Source organism: Pyrgilauda ruficollis, unplaced genomic scaffold (assembly GCF_017590135.1).
Source record: "Pyrgilauda ruficollis isolate IOZ18807 unplaced genomic scaffold, ASM1759013v1 scaffold63, whole genome shotgun sequence".
NCBI lineage: Eukaryota > Metazoa > Chordata > Aves > Passeriformes > Passeridae > Pyrgilauda > Pyrgilauda ruficollis.
In genome coordinates, this window is record NW_024528044.1 from 2,642,952 (window position 1) to 2,662,616 (window position 19,665).

Below are 19,665 nucleotides of genomic sequence, written 5' to 3' on the forward strand. Positions count from 1 at the left end.
TTCTTGTGAGGTGTTGCATGAGAGATGTGACTGTGCTGAACAATGCTTATCCTGATCCTTCCAGGTCCAGTGTCCCAACTCAGGATAAAATCACAGTAAAAAAAAAGGCACTAGGGCAGATATAGGGAGGCAGAGAATAGATGTAAAGTGATTGTAGTGTTCAATTAAAAAAATGGAAGGGAAAAAGGCAGTAGTTGGGTGAGTAAGGAGGAAGGAAGATTTGACAAACAGTAGAGTAGGAAAATGGACTGCTGTAGTTTGGCTAACATATGTGTATCAAACTTTAAAAATCTATTGAGAACATATGTTATTAAAGGCAGAAGTAAATACTCAGAATTGTGCTACTTGTTGCTATTTGGAAGCATAAATTAAAATGTTTTATTGTGGAAAGTGTAGCAATGACGAACCTGTGGCAAGCAGGTAACATTACTTGCAAGGTCACATAAGGTTTCTTGTTGCCACAAGAAACAATTTAAAACTCAGACCAGTTAAGCAAGTGTGCTTTGGTCTAAATTATTTGCCCATTCTTTCTGTCCAAAACACTGCACTAGTGTTCTTAGATCTTGTTTCAGTATACTGGAAGTCAGAACTGGAAGAGCATCATCCTTGGGCTCCTCTTTCAATTATCACAGAAATAATTCTTCTGAAGACTTTAATCTCCTCATTCTTACTACGCTGAAAAACTCATCCAGAGCTTCTGTTTCCTCTTTATTGGTGAAGAATCTTGCAATTCCTAGTTTTCACTCATCTTTATTGTATCCTTTATCCCGAAATATTTCTTTTTCTGGTCAGTCACCTCTAAACTGGTGAAGAGAAAATGGCTACTTCTCAGCCTGAGTTTTAAAAGATTTTAAAAAAAAATTGGAATTTTCTTCTGAACCTGTTTTTGAATGGGGATGACTGAAACTGTGCATAGTATTACAAGGAATGTCATAACAGTGCATCATGTAATCTTAATGTTTGCTGATATCTACTGGAAATTACTACCCAACACAATTGTGTGATTGCACCCAACCTTTGCTTAGCTGCAGTTGCTTTAGGTACCTGTGGCCTGCTCTTGTCCTTGATAATTTCCAGGTAATGACTCCATACTGCACAGTACAGGTGGTTTATTGTACATGCACACATGTATAGTACCTGTACATTACAGCATGTGCTACAGGCACATTACAGCACATAAGTTTTATTAGTTGTGCATTCCAGTGCAGGATTTCTCCATTACTCTATGACTTTGTCCTTTTGGTTGCTGAATATCATCTGTTTTCTGTTCCTCCAGTTGTCTCTATAGTTTCCTATATGCCATCACCAGGTGCCTTACTAAAGTCTAGATTGGTAAAACCAACAGATAGCAGTCCAATCTTTGCCTCTAGAAAAGAGAAAGTGGAAAAAGCTGAATCAGTATAATCAAATTTGTGATACACCCACCTTTATCCTATTTTATTTTATTAGCACGTGTCTGAATGTTCTGAGAAAATTTGTCATATGACTTTGCATGTGCTATTAACAAGTGTAACTGTTTAACTTTTTCTGGTGGGGATAAATATGAAGAGCAATAAGGAGGAGCAGAAGAAAGCAAGCAGACTGGCTTGAGTCACAGGACTCTTTGGCCAGGTTCATGTGTAGTTAGTTGTGTGTGCACTCTGAGCTTGAAATATTTCAAGTGTGTGTTGTTCAGTATTTGAAGTGCATGTTGTTTGCTAATATTTGTTAAACTGTAGTGGCCTTTTTTTCTTCACCTACAGAACTTCTTCTGTAAGTTTTTCCTAGGAAAAAGCCCCTTGTCCTTTCTGCTGTTAAACAATATAGCAAAAAAATGCGTTTTGCAGAGTGAATTCTCCCCTTTATTGGCATGCTTTCCATGTTTGGTTATTTCTTTCCTTCATGGTGTTCACAAACTACGAGGAACTAAGCACACCCAGAAATGTTAAAATGCAGCTTTGCCTCAGCTGTTTCTTCTTTGCCAAGTTAGTCCTCTCCAGATGACATGTATGCTCATTTATCTTTGTGTCTTTATCAAAAACTGGAAGTGGGAATTACAATTAGATGCTTGTCTCGATTAGAATTTTTAATGTTAAGGTCTAGTGTAAACATTATTGTTGTTGGTATACATGAAAAGCAGCAGGCTTGCCAGCTGTATCATAAATTATTTTTGTTTTCAGTTTAACTTAATGAGTTTGGAGACACAAAACAACAGAAACTGCAGAAAAATTCGGGTCAGGAAAGGGTGTGAGGATTCCTAGAGGAAAAGGATCTTGCTGAAGGAAGCTTTCTAATAGCATAGATAGGATGAACTGCTTCAGTAACCTTAAAGCTGCAACATATTAATTTTATGCATTAATATAAAGCCCAAACCACAGTAGTCCTTGGCTTTCCATTGTCTCACTGTGTAAACAAGCCCAATGTAAACATTTTAAAAAACTATTTGTAAGTTAATATGGAAGAATTGTTATTATTGTTATTATTACCATGAAATAATAGCTAGTTATTTTTGACCCTTGTCATAATTTAGCTATTCCATATAGTGACAATAACCTTATTATTTGTTTTTACAATAGAATTGATGAGTATTAAAACTTTACCCACCTACTTTAGAGCTCTTACCTTTGTGAACACTTTGAGATATATTGAGTGTTGGATTTCGGCTGTATTTTTTTCACCTTTTATAGAGAGAGTATAATTGTTTAAGTTTTTCTTCACCACAATGTATCAAGAACAGCAAATATCCTGAATGAATTTTTGCAATGGGTAAGGCAGAGCCTTATCTTGAATTTTTTAAGTACTTCTGAAAACATATCCTAAGTAGAGAGATCTTGTAAACAATATAGTAAAGTAACTGTGTAGTGATAATTCTTTGGCATGCCATTGTTGAAATCTAAAAAAGTTTCATTATTTAGGTTCATTGGCCAGTGGTCAATAGTTTGATTATTCAGGGTCTAATTTTTAATTTTTTTTTTTGCGTGAATGGAATTTCCATATTGCTAAATTAAATCTGAGAAACAGTGTTTTGAAATATTCTGCCTTGTAACCCTGTATGCAGACAACACTTGTTGCTTCTAAAGAAGTTTGTGAATTACTTCTTTCCATTTTCCTTTATACCAACATGATTGTAAGATGCTTTTTACTTTAAATTAATCCGAAAACTTTTCTCAGTATTTTAACAAGAAAAATCCACTAGCATCTCGATGAATTCTCACATATTTTACTCTGGCTTTTTAGAACATGAAGCAGTGCATTTGTCATCTATTTTTCTATGCTTAAACTTGCTTTCTGCCATTATAATTTCAAAACTTTATTAAATTTTATGTTAAAACTATTATGGAAATAGTGTGAGGAATCGTAGAACCCATGTGTGTTGATCTCAGTTTTAGTAAGACTATGGTAAACATGTGAGCAATGGGTGATCAACTTAAGTTTTTATTCAGCTGCTCTTCTGTAAATTCAGTGGTTAATTTAGTAAAATACTGTCTACTTCAGACTGGAATGTGCAGTGAATTTTTCTTTTCTCCTGAGAAATATAGGAAATATTAGAATCTGTACTTTCAGGTTTTGTCTGTTCAAATTTAGCACTCTTAATATACATATTTAGGGCCATATGCCTTCATAAGCCTTTGTAGTTTAAAACAGTGTAACAAACTGGAATTCTAAAAATGGCAGAAGGCATGAAGGGAAGGAAGAGCATGTTAGGGACAATGATCTGCATTATTCATATATCATACCGTTTCTGGAGAGCTAGCTATCAATTAGAGATTACAAATACTTTTATTAAGCCTATAAAATGAGTGCTGTTCACAGTGCATGGTTTTATGAAGTATTTTACTAGTGCTGAAAATACTGACTTTGAAAATAGTCAAATAGTCACTTTACTAGTCCTGAAAATACTACATGACCCTAGGGCTGACTGCAGATGAAGCAGGGAAAAAGTCTCCATTGCGTCAAAAGTAGTAGTGGAGTCTTTTGGAGGTACAGAAGTGGCTGAAATTCTTCTTGAGTAAATAAATAATTAATTAATGGTTGTTCTGGTGGGATGGTAATGAGAGAAAAAAAGCCTGTCTTGAACAGAAGGCTTGCTAAAGTAAGCAGCCCATCCATAAAGAGGCTTGATAGGATTTTGGCAGTTTTTAGTTTTCTAGATTAATTTTAAAAGGTTGTATTTAAGTGTGTTGTACTCTCAAGATTCACAGCTGGCTGAAGTCTTAGCCTAGTTTCTCTCTAGATGATGAGTGCTGCTTAGCTGCTTCACTAGTACCTGTAGTCAAGAGGGTTAAGCTTGAGTATTCTTTATATCTGTATTTTTCAAGTTAATGTTCTTTGTAATAATATTTCTGGTTTTGAAATCAAGACTTGGATACTGTACCATGATAGAGTAAATGTTTTTGTGTTTACCTCGTCTTACGTTAAGAGGACTTTAGCTAATCTTTTGCAACATGTATTTTGGTGATCGAAGTACTGCAAAATAAAGCAGTATTGCAAGTAAATGCACCGTAAGTCAAGTTTGGAATTCTCAGAGTTAAAATGCTTTCCTGCCAAAATATATACGGATCAGTTGGAGGTTTGGCGTTAACCTCTGTTACGGTATGAAGAGCAGTTGTCTTTGGCAAGAAACAAGTGATGAAACCCGTGCTGAAAGCTCAACATAAGTGCAGCAATCGATTAAACAAAGCCCCACAGATCTCTAGGAAAACTAAGGATTTCAACTTTATGGTCCTGGGCTTGTGTTTTAATTACTAACATGAAAACAGTAGTATGTGAACAATAGCTTTTTTGCTAGGCTTAAGTAACAAAACTTTTGTGCTGGTTCTTGTCTTCTTTAACTTAGTGCCTATTAGTCCATTTTTATGATGATGTAGGAGAAGCATACAAAATTGGTTTGGCTGTGCCTAGATCGGTACTTGCTGCATGCAGTATTGTGTGACTGCTGCATTGTAAGGCGTAGGTGTATTGGGGAGAAGGACTGAACCAAAAATACTGGGGCAAAATCGTAATCTCTCTGCCAAAATCTAGGAATTTTAAAATGGTCCACCTTACTCAGGTGCTATTTAACTAAATGAATAATTTAATGTTTAACAGTTTCTGTTTATTGTTTCATTAGAGATCTTTTAAAAGTTAATTTTACAGAGAAAAATTATAGTAGTTGTTGTGCTGACTAGCAAATCTAAAAGTTCCATTCTATGTCTAATGGATCAGAAAGTGCTGTTTTCTCAGAGTGGTGACCAGAGATTAAAGAAAAGCTTTCGCTGAGACTTAATTTTGTTAGAAATAAGACCCATATTTTTTTTCTGTGAAGTCAGCTGGTCTTTTGGCAAAATTAGATCTCTAGCACAGAGCACCTTTTAGTTGAGAACAGGTTCTCCATTTAAGCAATCTGGACTTCAGGAAATTATGGAAGTCTAAAATCAGGAAATAGCATGTTGGTTTTTCTTAAAGCCTTAAAATGTTATTTTTGATTTACAGAAGTATTTTTTTGTAAAGATCATGTAGATAGTGTTCTTTGTGGGAGGATTTGATTTATGCAGTCAGTGGAGAATTTATGCACTGACACACCCTAAAAGAAAGGAAAATAATGAGAGAGGTATTTTAATAAATATTGGACAGGAGAGATACAAAATACATAATGATACATAATGAGAAGTAGCTGATAAACTTGTTATAACTGCCTCATGAAATTGTAGTTTCATGTTTATGGGATAGTTTTGCAGTGGTCATCTCTTCTGCCTTTAGACCAATTTGCAAAGGACTTCAGGGTTGGGGTTTTCTGTTTCCTTTTTCTCTTTATTCTTTCATTCTTTATGCTTCATTAAGTTCTTCAGAAAAAAATTCTCCCTTTCCAAATTAGAGATTAAACTGTTTTCAGGTAAATAGTTCATCTGAGAAACCTTTTACATTTCTGTGTGGATAATATCAAATGTGATATGGCATTCCCTTGCAACCTGTCTTCTAAAAGCGGGACAATTATTAGAAACGAGCATTCTTTACTCTAATTTTGTAGCTGTGTCTGATATTTCATACTATTTCCCAGTATTCTACACAGATATTTGTAATAGTAATAATATTTGTAATTTTCATAAAATTTCTGTCGAGTCCTTGTTTATTCCAAGAGACACACAGAACCTTTTTCTGTCTTGTTGATCTTAAATATACAGTCTTGAGTCTATATATCTTGCTTCATTTATTCTGCGAGGGTGGAGATGTGTACTGAACGCCTTGGGAAAAAAAAAACAAACGTGTTTTTCCTTTCTTTACTGCCTTAATATATGTATCTAAAATGATCTTTCATTTAACATTTGACAAAGATGTTTTCACTGAGTTTTATACATTGTTTAGCTTCAGCTTGGCCCTTTCAGCTGTTGCTCATCTGAACTGGATGCTGCCTAAATAAATATTTTTGATCTAATTTATATTTTCATCAGTATTCAGAGATGAATTATGGCATCTGATACAACACAATTCTTGTAATCATCCAAGGCTGATTTATCAGTTCCACTGATAAAAGTCCTTCTCAGTGGAAAAAAAATAAAACCAGGAGAATTCCATATCAAACTCGCTATCTTAGATTTGATTGTGTACAAACCTCCTTTTGGCTAAAATCCTGTGCCTGTAACAAAGCATTCATGCTTAGTGTAGTATGAATGCCTGCAACTTTAACTTCAAGACTTGATTGCTTGTTAGTCATTCTCCATCATCATGTTTCTTGTATAGTTGCAATATAAAGATTATTTAGTGTCTTTAAGTATATGCAGAAGACACCAAGTTTGTTTTGGTGATATGACACCAGAGTTTTATCCTGACAATTTCTAAAGAGGTATGGTTCAGATGTGGTTTGTGTGAGCAGTGCTGAAAGACTAAACAAGTCACAGCACTCTAAACAAGTGGTGTCTTTACTTCTGTTCCTGTGATACTTTCAGTTACTGATGTATTGGTTAATCCTGTTCCTAATGTAATACAGAAAGGACCAAAACTTACAGAAGTTGAGTGCTTTTATCTAATGTGTAATTACTTTATAGTTAAGTACTTTGTAATTTTAAAAGTACATTTAATTTTTGTTCATTCAGTTTGCTGTAGAGGAATTTTAATGTCTGATAGATGTATGATATGGTTGTGTTTACTGAATGATTGAAATATGAGTTGGTTAAATGTTGCTTGAATATTACTTAAATAACTCTGTTTTGTTGTAGCCGAAAAAGAAAACTAAGACATTCAATCCTCCAATCCGTAGAAACTGGGAAAGTAATTACTTTGGGATGCCCCTACAGGATTTGGTTACACCTGAGAAACCCATACCTCTGTTTGTTGAAAAATGTGTGCAATTCATTGAAGATACAGGTAAGATAGGAGGACTGTTAGAGGAAAGGCTTTCCCATTTTGCATAATGAGTAATACCTCTCATTTTCTGTTTTAAAGTACTTAGAGATTCTTTTCCTAGAAATAAATAATTGTGGGCTAGACACATTTAAAAAGTAGAATGTGTTTTCTAAATTTTATGCGTAATATGTGATGGTTTTTTGACTTTATTTGTACAAATACTTAATTACCTTTTGACAAATGTCTGAGGTTTAATGTGTTCCCTGCAATTAATAAAACTTACATCACTTCCTAGTGCTGAATGACGTTTAACCCCATGGCAGTCCAGTCTTGCATGTGTCACTGTTGCCACTCTGTTTTATTTCATGTATTTAAAAGCTCTGAAATCTGCCTTTTCCAGTTATAGAAAACAGGTGCTTGAAATGGCTTCTGGCTTGGTATGGCTAGTCAGCTTGCTTTCTTGAGTTTGAAGGTAAACCTAGTTTTGCATTTTAACTTGCTGCAGAGACATAAACTTTAAACATTTCTAAATTTTCTAAATACTGTGTAGTACTTAATGAAAAAATGTTCATCTATTGAAGGTGTAATTTCCCTGTTTAATGTAAAATATTAACACATATATGTGTTTACACTAGAGTGAAATTTCACAGTATGGTTTTCTCTCTCTTCTTTCTCCCTGGCTTTCTGGTTGTGTGTTTGTCCCAGCTTTCAGCCTATTGAGTGTGACCATGAGGCAAGTAGGATGATTTTGCTGGTCAAACAGAAGACTACAGTGAGGAGTGGGGATTTTTTTGGAGGTTTGGGAGTGATCTGTGGTTGGGTTTTGTTTGGGGTTTTTGGTGGGATTTATTTTTTGTTTGTTTTTAAAGTTTGTGAGCACTAGTTTTCAGCTAGTGTATAGATCCTGCTTGCTCTGAAATTCTATGAATGCTATATTGCTGTATTTGAAGTGACAGTGTGACTGAACTGAAGCATGTGCAGGACCATCTTTTGATGTGTCAGCAATGGGAATATTGTTTAGTGCAAAGTAAAACATCATCTTTTTTCCAAATTTGCTTAGATCTCTAATACAATTTTGGCTGTAAGATGAGAGTAGCAGTTTTAGCAAGAATAAAGCTAAAGGATTTTCTTTTGTACAGTTAAATTCAGTTTGCTGCCATCTCTAAGAATAGTATTTCCGAAATAACTACCACAGGTGGTAAGCCTCATAGCTGTTTTTGAAGACTTACATGCTGCATTATTGCAGTAAAGAAATTAGGTGAAACCTCAGGCACTGATCTTTTTGGAGTCAGAGATATTAGAATAGATCTGTCTTTAACCTTTACTTTCTATGGATTAAAGGTAAGAGCTGTATTTTCTGCCCTCTTGCTTTTTCTTTTTCCACCTCACCCAGTTAAAAATGGGAAAGGAGGAAGAAGGGCAAGGAGTAATAAGAGTGGTGTTGGCAGTTTAATAGATATATGTTGTGTTTGCTGTTTTCTGTAGCAAAAAAAAACCAACCCAAAACAAACCAGCATTACTTATAGGTGAGTCACTGTCACTGGTGTTCTTTAAAAGTGGCTACGTACAGCTACTATGCATAGCTATATAAAACAGATATTGACTGGTATTGAATACCAATTTCAAGAGTTTTTAGAATCTAGCAATAACTTAATTTGAGCATGTTTCACTTTTTAAGAATACTTTCAAACAATGAATTTATAAATCCAATTCTAGAAGTTTTATTTGCTTAAAAGTATTGTCGTCTTTGTGGTGAACATTCAAAAAAAAGTATTTCTCCCAAAGAATTTTCACCAGCTTGTGGGGTGAGAGAGAGAGCTATAATAGTGTGGGAACATTATTTGTTGTCTTTTTTCCTCGTAATTGTCAAACCATGCAACCAGCCAAAAGATTTTGCACAAATGTTCACTTCTCATGACCTGTCTTGGGAAAATAGGATATTGGGTTAAGCTGCTATGTGTTCAAAATGTAGGGTCTCCTCAAAAGGGGTGACTCAGAAGGCAGAACTTTTCTGTTAGTTGTGTATATAGTTCATCCTGGAATGCTACTGCACGCCTGGAGAGTTTTAATTCTGGCCATGAATGTAAGCTGGACAAACATTGTGCCATCTATATAGTTCGTGACTGTGAAGGCACTAGTTGTCTTCCTAGTTTTGTTAAGCACTTAGAAAACTGTACTACAGATCAAAAGCAGAGGTTTTGTTCTATCTCCTACTCTGGATTCTGTGTAAGTAGCTTTGGTGTTGTTTTCAGTTTCCATACTTGGCTGTGGGAGTTTTATTTCTGGTGTGTATTATTTTTATATTGAATTAATATGCTGTAGGTATTTGATTTTCAAGCAGGGTTCTGATAGAATGTATTTGTTGCCTTTGGGAGAAAAAAAATGTTCACTTGCATTACCTTCAAATCCTGTACTGATACACAGTCATATCAGTGACTTTGGGACTGTGTGAGAAAACTCTACAAATACAGTGTTGGAGATTATCAGTCTGCACAAGGCAAGTCGGGACCTATTGGCTCTAGGCTAGAGTCCAGAATGGTGCCGTTCCTGTATGATAAAGCTGCTTGGCCCTGGGGAGTCATTCAGTACTCATCTGTCTCACAGGAAGTCAGTCTGCTGTCAGTTTGAACTGCGCTGGATACCAGTGTTTATTATCATTGTCTTCTTAATCAAGAAGTGCAGTCTTTTCCAGCCAACTAATCTGTATGTTTGTCTTACAGAGGATATAATTGTTTAGCATTTCCTCTTCAGGTACTTCCATGGGTTAAGCTCCTTCCTGTGTAATTTGGATTGTGGCTGAATTTGTGCTTGAGCTTGACTTGAAGGGCTGATCTTAATTTTTACTGTTTTCTGTTTCTGTCTCATGAAATTATACAAGGCAATGCTTTGTACCATCTCATCTAAATTTTGGCCGAGGCTAGAAAGTACACAGAAGGAAAAACAGTTTTCTCTATTTCAGATACCGATGAGACAATAGTACCTTGAAGTGTTTTTGAAGATTCTTGCTCCACCATAAACCTTAAAGAATTGAGCACATGCAGAAAATACCATCAGATTTTTGTTTTACCATAATGTTCTGGAATATTGTCACCAAAAAAAAAGTGTGCATCAGTAGAAGAGGGACAGTTTGGAAAAACTATAGTAAATTCAGGAGCTTAAATTTCTAGCCTTTTATAAATCATCAGATTTTGTTTTTTTCTGAAGAAACCGTATTGTTCCTGTCAACGTAAAGGGTGATCTGGTCAAGATAAGGGATCGTAAGTCTGTGCCTATAGGTGAAGGTTATTGTCTCTGTGTTCCTCTTTAGTGTTTTTCAACAAAAATCTTTATTCTAAACTGGTTTAGCTTTATGGAGCCAACCAATTAGTTCTTGAAACAGAGCTTGAATCCCCTTGGAATCTTTTTGATGGTATTGGAAGCAGAAATTGGGGGGCAATCAACTCAGATTAATACCTGAGTATATGTGAAGCTGTTAAGCTGTAAATATGTGTTAGAACCTCTATTTCACAGCTGCCTGCACTGTCACTGGTACTGAGAGTACAAAGCAGCAATAGCACATAATATTTGGTTTTGTTGGAATCTATTGATTAAAAACAAATCACAATACCATGTGAGAACATCTTAAATTTTTTACTACTGTCACTTCTGGATAAGAAAGGAGGAAAGATTTGCTAAATATTGTAAACAAACTTTGCTTCTGTGTTTCTACATTGTCCATGATTATAGGAAAGCCTTTTTTCTATCCAAGCCTTTAATTTTTGAATTCATTGTAATTATAGCAGGATGAGTAATATTTTGGTTGGTTGTCAGAGCTCTTTCTTGGTTCACTGAACAAGATGATCAAAAGATTTTTTTTTTCCTTTCAGGTAAGTAACTTGCCAATGATGAATTACCAAGTTCTCCACTAAACATCTTGGTATACGTATATAATGTTTTCAAAAAACTCGATTTTTGGTAAAGATACTGTGGTCTTATCTGTAACCTTTTACAGACTATGTGAGCACTTTGCTGTCACTAGTGATGTGTGTGATATTTGTGTGCTTTTACCTCTGTCATATCCTTTGCAAATCAGTTTGTAACTTGCCCATTTCAATTGATTGTCATTGGCAGCTATTTTTGGTTATGGGATTGCAAAAGAGTATTTTGATGATACAGTTGTTCTGGTCTGTTTTTTGCTGTTTCCTGATGGACTGCTTTTTTTGTTTTGTTTTGGTTTTTTTTTTTTTTTTTTTTTTTTTTTTTTTTTTTTTTTTTTTTTTTTTTGTTTTTTTTGTTTTTTTTGTTTTTTGCTTTTTCCTGAAGAGAACTTCATTTTGTTGTATAATTTGAAATTAACTTTTCAAGTGTATTGTTTTTTTGTAAACTAGGTTTATGAAAATGTATTTAGCAGGGAAACTAGGTTTTGATTTTTAAGAAAATTGTAGTGGCTGTTTTTGTGTACAAGTAATGGTGCTGTGCTAAGATACGCTAGAAAAAAGGTTACCTGCTATTTTTAAATAAGAAAATCCAATGTAAACCATTAGCTTTTTAGTACAACTAATTTTTTTGAAATACAGGTAGCAGAATTGAGATACTTTCTGAAGTATGCTGTATGAATTGCATGAGTTCTGTGTTTCTCTTAAGAATTATCATGGTGAGAATAAGGTAGATATTCAATACTCTGATAGAGAGGAGCAGATTTCTGAAGGGTAATTCAATGTCTCTCACAAAATGTTGATGTAGTTTGAATTTTGTATTGCAGTATAATGGGAAAATATTTATTGAATGTCCAGTTGTAAGTGTAAAAAGTGTACATATTTATGCCAACTTTGTAGCTTGAGTGTTTCCTTGGTAACTTTTTTGTACACACACCTCAGATTTAGTGTTTAAGTATTGGATATGGACTGTTTGTGTACTAGTCAACACCTACTGTTGTTGATTTTTAAGTTTTCCCAAACTTAAAATAATTCAGGCAAGATGACTTATGCTAACTGATGCTATTACCATATCAGCGGTTTTTTAATGTTTTAGTAATTTTTTGCATTTTGGGTTTACTTTTTGTATTCGTTCATGCATTGGTGAAAAGTTTGATATAGATTGCATTTCATTCTGTTTTACCAAGGAAGGAGACACCAAATTAACATTATAAATACTAGCAGTTTTGCCATTGAGTACATACAGTTCTTGATAATAGTCAACTTTAATATCAGTAGTTAATGTTTTTTTCCTCTGAGCTTTCAAATGTTTTTAACTTTTTTTCTGGAATATTGCTATCCATGTACTTAATTGACCAGATTATAAATTTTAGATTCCATACTTCATAGAAAACTGATAACCTTAATAGAGTGTTTATTGTACATTAAATTATTTAGCAAAGAGAAGCTTATTATAATAATTTGTGTTTTAATAATTTAGTTACTCAGTTGTGAGACAGGGAATGGAATAAAGACAGAGGAAGGAATTTGACAGAGCTAAATGTCGCTATCTGACATGGTTCCTATGGAGAGCTGTAAGAGAAATTAAAATTGTGTACTCGGTATATGTACAATAATTACTGATTTTGCTATTGAGACCATTTTTGTAATGTGGGGAAATTTACAGTTTTGGAGGTAATGCAAGTAAAAGAATATTGCCTTCTTCGAATTTCCTTCAAACCTAGCTTACACCATGGTCTTTTATGCTGAATCTCCTGTGAGGCTAGATTTTTACACTAACAGTATAGATAAGGAAAAGTTTGCCTCCAAAGAATGAGGTTTGGTAGAAATAGGCAAAGAAAATGAGTCAGCAGTGCTTGTTGTGATAAAGTCAGGAGCATAATTGAAATATATTCTTAGTGGCTGGAAAATTGAGAAATTCAAGATAGATTACCTCCCCTTTTATTTGAGGGGCTTGGGAGAGCTGGAGGGCTTTAGGAGCCTGTTGTGTTGGACAGAGAGAACAGAACCTGACACCCCCTTGGCCTGGCATATGAGTTTCTGTCACTTTTCATTTTGGGCACTTGTCAGATGTCTCTGAATCTGTGGAATTCACTGTTCTGAGAAGCTGTATCAGCAAAAATGGTAAAAGTCCTGCTGTGTGGTATTACAGCTGCTAAGTTAAGAGGCAAATACATGCCAAAACAAGTGCAAGGCAGGGAGCAGGAGCAATCACAGAAGCAGTGATTGGTGAGGTGGGGAGATGAGACCATGGTTTTCAGTCATGTTGTTCAGTTAAGTTGACTCAACTGCCCATGAAGCTTTATGTTTAGCAAAAAATGCACACAGGCCATGACTCTGTTACTCATGATTCTGGTTTAAATAGCTCTGCAACACATGTTGTACCCTCACCAAGTTGGTGAGTGGTTCCAGAGTGGGTGGTGTGGTTCATGTATTTAAGACCAGGGCTTCTGCTGAAGGGAACATAGACAAACTGGAGGAATGGGATAGTAGGAACCTGAAGGAATTCAGTGAGGACAAAATGTCAGGCTATTCAACTAGAATTGCAAGGACTAAACCCCTGCACTGGTACATGCTGAGTGCTTGACTGGGTCCATATCAGTGCTAATGAAAATGATCTTGTGGTTGTGGCAGAGAATAGGCTGATCATGCCTTCTGTGTTGGATTTTCCCAGTAGAAGGGGCAGGCACTACAGCAGTAGAAGTGGTTACTGATGTTTGCTCTACACTTGTTGGACATCATCTGCAATACTGCAAGAAAGGTGTTGACAAACTTGAGTCTAGCAAAGGAGGGTCAAGGGCTGGAGTTCCCAATATGTGTTTCTATTCAGCTTGGAGAGAAAGAGGCTGAGGAGGTATCCAGTGGAGGCTTCGCATACCTATGAGAAGATTACTGATAAGGTACAGCCAGGCTCAAGAACTGAAGTACAATGTCATCAACATAGGAGGTTCTGATTAGAAAGAAAGGGAATTCTTTTGCTTTGAAGGTTATTCAAGCACTGGTTTGGGTTATCCAGAGAGACTGTGGGATAAATTGGAGATATTAAAGGGAAGTTTAGATAAACACCCAAATCTGATTTCAGTGTTGACTGTTATTTGAGCAGTAGGTTGCACTAGATGATCTCCTGAGAATATGATCACTTCATATTCTTCATATTCAATTTTGAAGTGATCACTTCAAAATTGGCATAGAATAGGTTTCAGTAGTTAGGAGACTGTAAACTAGTCTGTGTTTGTAACTTCGGAATTAATCAACAGAGAGGAAACAAACTCAAGAGGGTAAAACAGGCATCAGTCATTTCTCCTAATGGAAGACTGACTGCCAGACAAGGGAGGAGCACATGCATTAATTTAGTAGTGTGAGAGAATCACTGAAAACTGTAAACAAATCTGTTTTGAAATACTCATAAAACACATGTTATGCATTTGAGTTGTATTGCTAATGAGTTATCTCTTCAAAGGAAACATCATGGGAATTATATAAAGAATTCCTAAACAACTCAGGTAGGACAAAGATGCCAGGGTATCTACGATAATTGTGCTGCTCCATTTATTCCCTCAGCATTCTCCAGACCCAAAGTGATCAAACAACTACATGCCTGGAAAACTACAATGCTTCAGCTGCACCCATTTTTAATGAAGCAAAGAATGCTTCTCCTAGGCATGTTCATAGTGTCATATTAATTGTAGTCTTGTATTCTTTTTTGAAATGGGCAGGCCATAAAATATGGATTTGAGTGACACTTCATAAAATGATTGAGACCTTGTTTAATAATGAGTTAGTGTAAATTATAGAAATGATAATTCAGCTTTGGAGAGCTTCCTATTGTGAGGGTCTTTCTAAAAGTACTGCTTATTTCCTTCCACTACTTATTGTTTATTGAATGTTTCAATATGCTATCAATTATTTTATTACAAGAAGCAGTAAAACACTTCTTTTGGTTCTGGTTTTCAGTGTGTGAATTGAATGTCATGGAACTTTAAATGTCAGTGTTGATGAGGACACATTAAATGTGTTTTATGTAAGTAAAGTTAGTGTGAGCTTCTTACTTAGAGTTTGGCTTCTTTACTCAGTAATTATATACATTCTAGGTGTACATAGAAATTACTGGTTTAGATCAGTAAATTGGCAGTTCCTTTAGTCTTGTGTTGTAGCATAGGAGTTGAAAAGAGGTACACCAGATCAATCCATGGAATAAAATTAGAGAAATATACAGATCACCAAATTTACAATGGTAGGTGTGGGAATGATAGTCTCAGCCACTGTAGTGGAGAATGAGTCTTGAGAGGTTCCATTGGCCACTGTAGAGGAAGGAATTGAACTGGGAGAGATGGACTTGCTGTGATTGTGGCATGTATTCAGAAACACACACAGAACATGATAGTGGAACCAGGCCCTGGATGTTGTTAGCAGACACTATGACTTTTCAGCAGTCTAAATGTTAGTATAGCTGTTGTCGCTTGGGAAGAAGCTTTGAAATCATCATAGACAGCTCTCTGAAAACTTAAACTCTCTGTACTTGCTATCAATCAAACAAACAACAACAAAAAAAAAAAAGAGTAAGTGTTCTGGAGGAAGAAAAATTGTGCTATTACATGATGCAATGCTATACACACAGTTTCGATATTGGCTGCAATTTGGTTCAGCCGTTCTCACAATAGGAAAGAATTGGAAAAGATAATAGATATGGGAGTAATAGTAACTCTTGGATAAAGATGCACCAAATTGATTAGCTTAGAACATTCTCAGGAAGAGAAATTTCATAAATTTACAAAACTGACACTGGGAAAATGTAGAGAAATTGCTACTTGTTGAGAGAAAAAAAATGCAAACTTTAGGTACCGAGCATAAACTCTGTGCTTTCATAATGTACGTTCTGGAATGACAAAAGTGCATCCACCATGATCTAAAGACTACATGTAAATTACTTGAAGGTGTTTGAGTGAATGGTAAATCCCCAGGTGGCTCTCACAACACCTTATGCAAAAGCCTACGTAAGCCACCATCTGCAGAAAGCTGGGAGGATATACCACAAAAATATTGCTGATAGGTTTTGGTTTTCTCTCTCCTGGCCTTTCTGCTCTCCTCAAGCATACATTGCATGGTGTAGTATATAGTCTGGAAAATGGATATTGTTCCAAGGAAGACTTTGGTCTTCCCTTGTGCTGAAGTTAGTATGTTCCATGGAGAAACCAAGAGTTGTGGAAATATGTTGGAGCTTGAAAATGGAAGTGTCCTGCAGACTGATTATACGTGTAGGTGCAGATCCACCTTGCTCATTTTCTCTGAAATGCTTTGAACCCCATATGGTGAAGTTCCAGTTAGGTAGGCTGGAGCCCTGGTCACAACTGGCAGCACAAAAGAAGGTGCAAGAGAATTTATTAGGCACTAGGAGGTATTTTGAGAAAAGAGTAGCCTAGGCAAAGGGGATGTGCACTGTCTTGAAATAAATAATAGGTTATTGTGATGTCACGTAGGGAGGGTCTAGTTATTTAAACCTAGAGGTGTTGTAAAACTAGTAGGACAGAGAAGCAAATTAATCATATGATTCTGATGTATAATATTGCAGCAGCAGTTGTGTTTGGTAAATATATGTTGAGAATGACAACTGGACCAGAACACAAGCAGAGTAAGAAAGAACATGGAAAAAAGTTCTGAAAAATCAAGAGGATGCAGATGAAGGAACCAAATTTTTAAAAAGCTGTCAGAAAAAAGAAATGTTGAGAGCTCTCTGTCTTCCTCTATTATTATACATACATATTATAGACATGCAAGGAATTTAAAAGCTAAAACTAGTGAACTAGAAGTCTGATACTTGATGGAAGATCTTGATGTAAGAAGCGTTTGAGAGACCTGGTTGCATAATAGAAAGAACAGAGAATTGGAGCTTTACTTAAAGAATACTTTCAGACTTCTAGCTTTGTGTATACACACAAACAGATTAACTTGTCTCCTTCCATGCCTTAGAGAAAGTGTAATGACAATTGACCAACCATTTCATGAAGCGTGACTTTCTAGAATATACACAACCAAGAAAAATTTTTTCCTTGAGGAATTCAGAAGACAAATTTAGTTAGCTTAATCCAGAATTGCAGCACTTCATTGTTTTTGGAAGATTTCTAAGTTCAGAAGGCATCTCCTTGATTAACCTGAAAATTTTCTGAAGTACTGTAAGTTGTCTTTCTTTGTTTCTTAGAACTGTAGTGCAGATACCACACTAGAGCATATGTCTCCAAAGCAGCCAGTTCAAGTATGTGAGATTTATAGACTCCTACTAAACAGTGACTGGGTCAGACTTCTCAGAAATGCTATTGCAGCACATGCAGTTTCCTTTGTGCAAAAGGACATTGAATAGTAATTGGATAAAACAAAGACTATCCTGGAGCTGTAGGGTCTCCCAACAGAGAATTCTCTCATACTAGACAAAAAGATTCTTGATCATAGCTTGTTCTCATCTACCAGTGGTCTTTTGTATTTATTTACAGCTTCTGAAGGAAGCTGTAAAGAGGAATTTCAAGTGTTTCTGGCTGTGATCACATGAAACACGTTTGGGATTTTTTTTTTTGAAGGCAGGTTTGAAACTTCTTTCAAGATGTGGGAGTCACTGAATCATTGAAACCACTTTTTGTTCTGTGTCACCAAATTCTACCTTTTAGTGGTGTTCAGGGATATCAGTGAACAAGGCTCAGGTTTTATGAAGCGACTGTTCACGTGTATATTTACAAGAGGAAAACCCTTGGCTATGGAATTGGAAAGCTAAATGGTGGACATGAAAGTTTATTGAAGAAATGCTTACTAAATAAGCCTTGATGCAGCCAGTGAAGAGACATGTTGAGTTGTTGAGACATTAAGAAGGAAAGAATAAGTTAGAACAGTCATGCGAAATAGTTAAAAATGTCCCAGCTGTATGAACCATTCAAGTGATTTTTTGTACTTTGAACGTTGTCATAGGTTTCTTAATGTTTCTTGGTAACTTAAAGGACACATTGGGTGAATTATAGTGTGACAGAACTGTTAAGTATTGATCCGATGATCTAAAATGCATTTAGTTATTGGCCTATGATGGCAAAAGGCCAAGAGATTTCACAAAACTGTGAAACCTGTGAATTTTTAATAAACCCATGTAGTGTTACAGAGATCTAGTGTATAGATAATTTTGCACCCATAAAGGTAACTTGAAGAATTGAGGAACTATAAATTGTTTATATTGCTTAATAGGTTCTAAATTAAAAAAAGAAAAATATCTTGCGTAATGGTGTGATTATCAGGATGGACTCTTTCATTCTGTGAGTAGCTGTGGGCAAAAAAAGATAGCATTGTGGTAGGAAGCATAACCACTGGAGTGGAGAGTGTGCATAATTTAGTTGGACTGTTCCATGTTTACCTTGAAAGCCTGATGGAATTACGATGACTCTGTAAAAGAGTGGTAAAAGAAAGTAATAATGAGAAACTTGGGGAACCTCTGCTTCCTAACACCTTTCTCCTTTTCCCCCACCTCTTAAAGAAAGACTTGTAAATGATGGGATAATTTACTTTGGATAGTGAGAAGAAATGGATTCAAAGTTTATAAAATATGAATGGTAAATGGAAAAGCATGTTGGAAGATCAAATTCTTGTCATATACAGGAGTGTGTTACACCATGAAATTAAAAGATCAGGATTCAGTAAAAATGCCTGGGGTTTTTTTACCCTGCAGAGTATTTTTAGTGTGTTGTTGCTTACCATAATAAATTGTTAAGCCCCAACTGCGAAGACAGTTTTTAAAAACATAAATGTTGTGGGTACCATAGAATTTAGGTTTTTGATTATTAAAAAATGGTGCAAATAACAACAGTCTAATAGAGACCAGTAAGAGAATAATTTTGGCTATGTTATTCAACAAATACCTGCAACAGAGTCTTCTTATCCTACAATGTCATTTCCTCTGACTCATGTTAAATGGAATGATGGACTCAATAGACAACTGACAGTTTGTGTTTTGGTATTCCTATATTGCTGTAATAGTTAATGTGTTAACTTTTTAGGCACTTAAGAAATGTATTCCTACTTTTGATTTCTGAATTAGTAGTTGCAATTGGTTCTGCTTTGCTTTATAGTATATAAACTTACTTTTTAATATTTATTTTTCTCCTCTTCTAAGGATTATGTACTGAAGGCCTGTACCGTGTTAGTGGGAATAAGACAGATCAAGACAACATTCAGAAACAGTTTGATCAAGGTAATTAGAGATTTTATTATTTAAAGCTATGGATTTATCACAGTGCAATATAAAAGGATTGCAACTTCAAACCAACCTCTGTAGCACTGTGTCCTTAATGGTCTGGTGGGTTCTATTGGTATAGTATTGGTATAGGTTATTTCCCGTGAAGCTCCAAGGATAGGAAGGGAATCTTGTTGCTGGCTAAAATGCTGTGTAAAATACTATCTAGGTGGTATTTGAAGGTTTGAAAGA

The 19,665-nt window shown here is 35.5% G+C and overlaps 1 protein-coding gene across 2 annotated transcripts in view; it reads left to right on the top strand.

Moving 5' to 3' along the window:
• The window catches only part of ARHGAP5 (Rho GTPase activating protein 5), a 46,963-nt gene that overhangs the window by 16,613 nt on the left and 10,685 nt on the right, over positions 1-19,665 (top strand). For both annotated transcript variants that reach the window (XM_041484096.1, XM_041484097.1), the window contains exons 4-5: positions 7,173-7,320; positions 19,354-19,431. In XM_041484096.1, the coding sequence (XP_041340030.1) occupies positions 7,173-7,320; positions 19,354-19,431 (226 nt within the window). The remainder of the gene's footprint in view (positions 1-7,172; positions 7,321-19,353; positions 19,432-19,665) is intronic.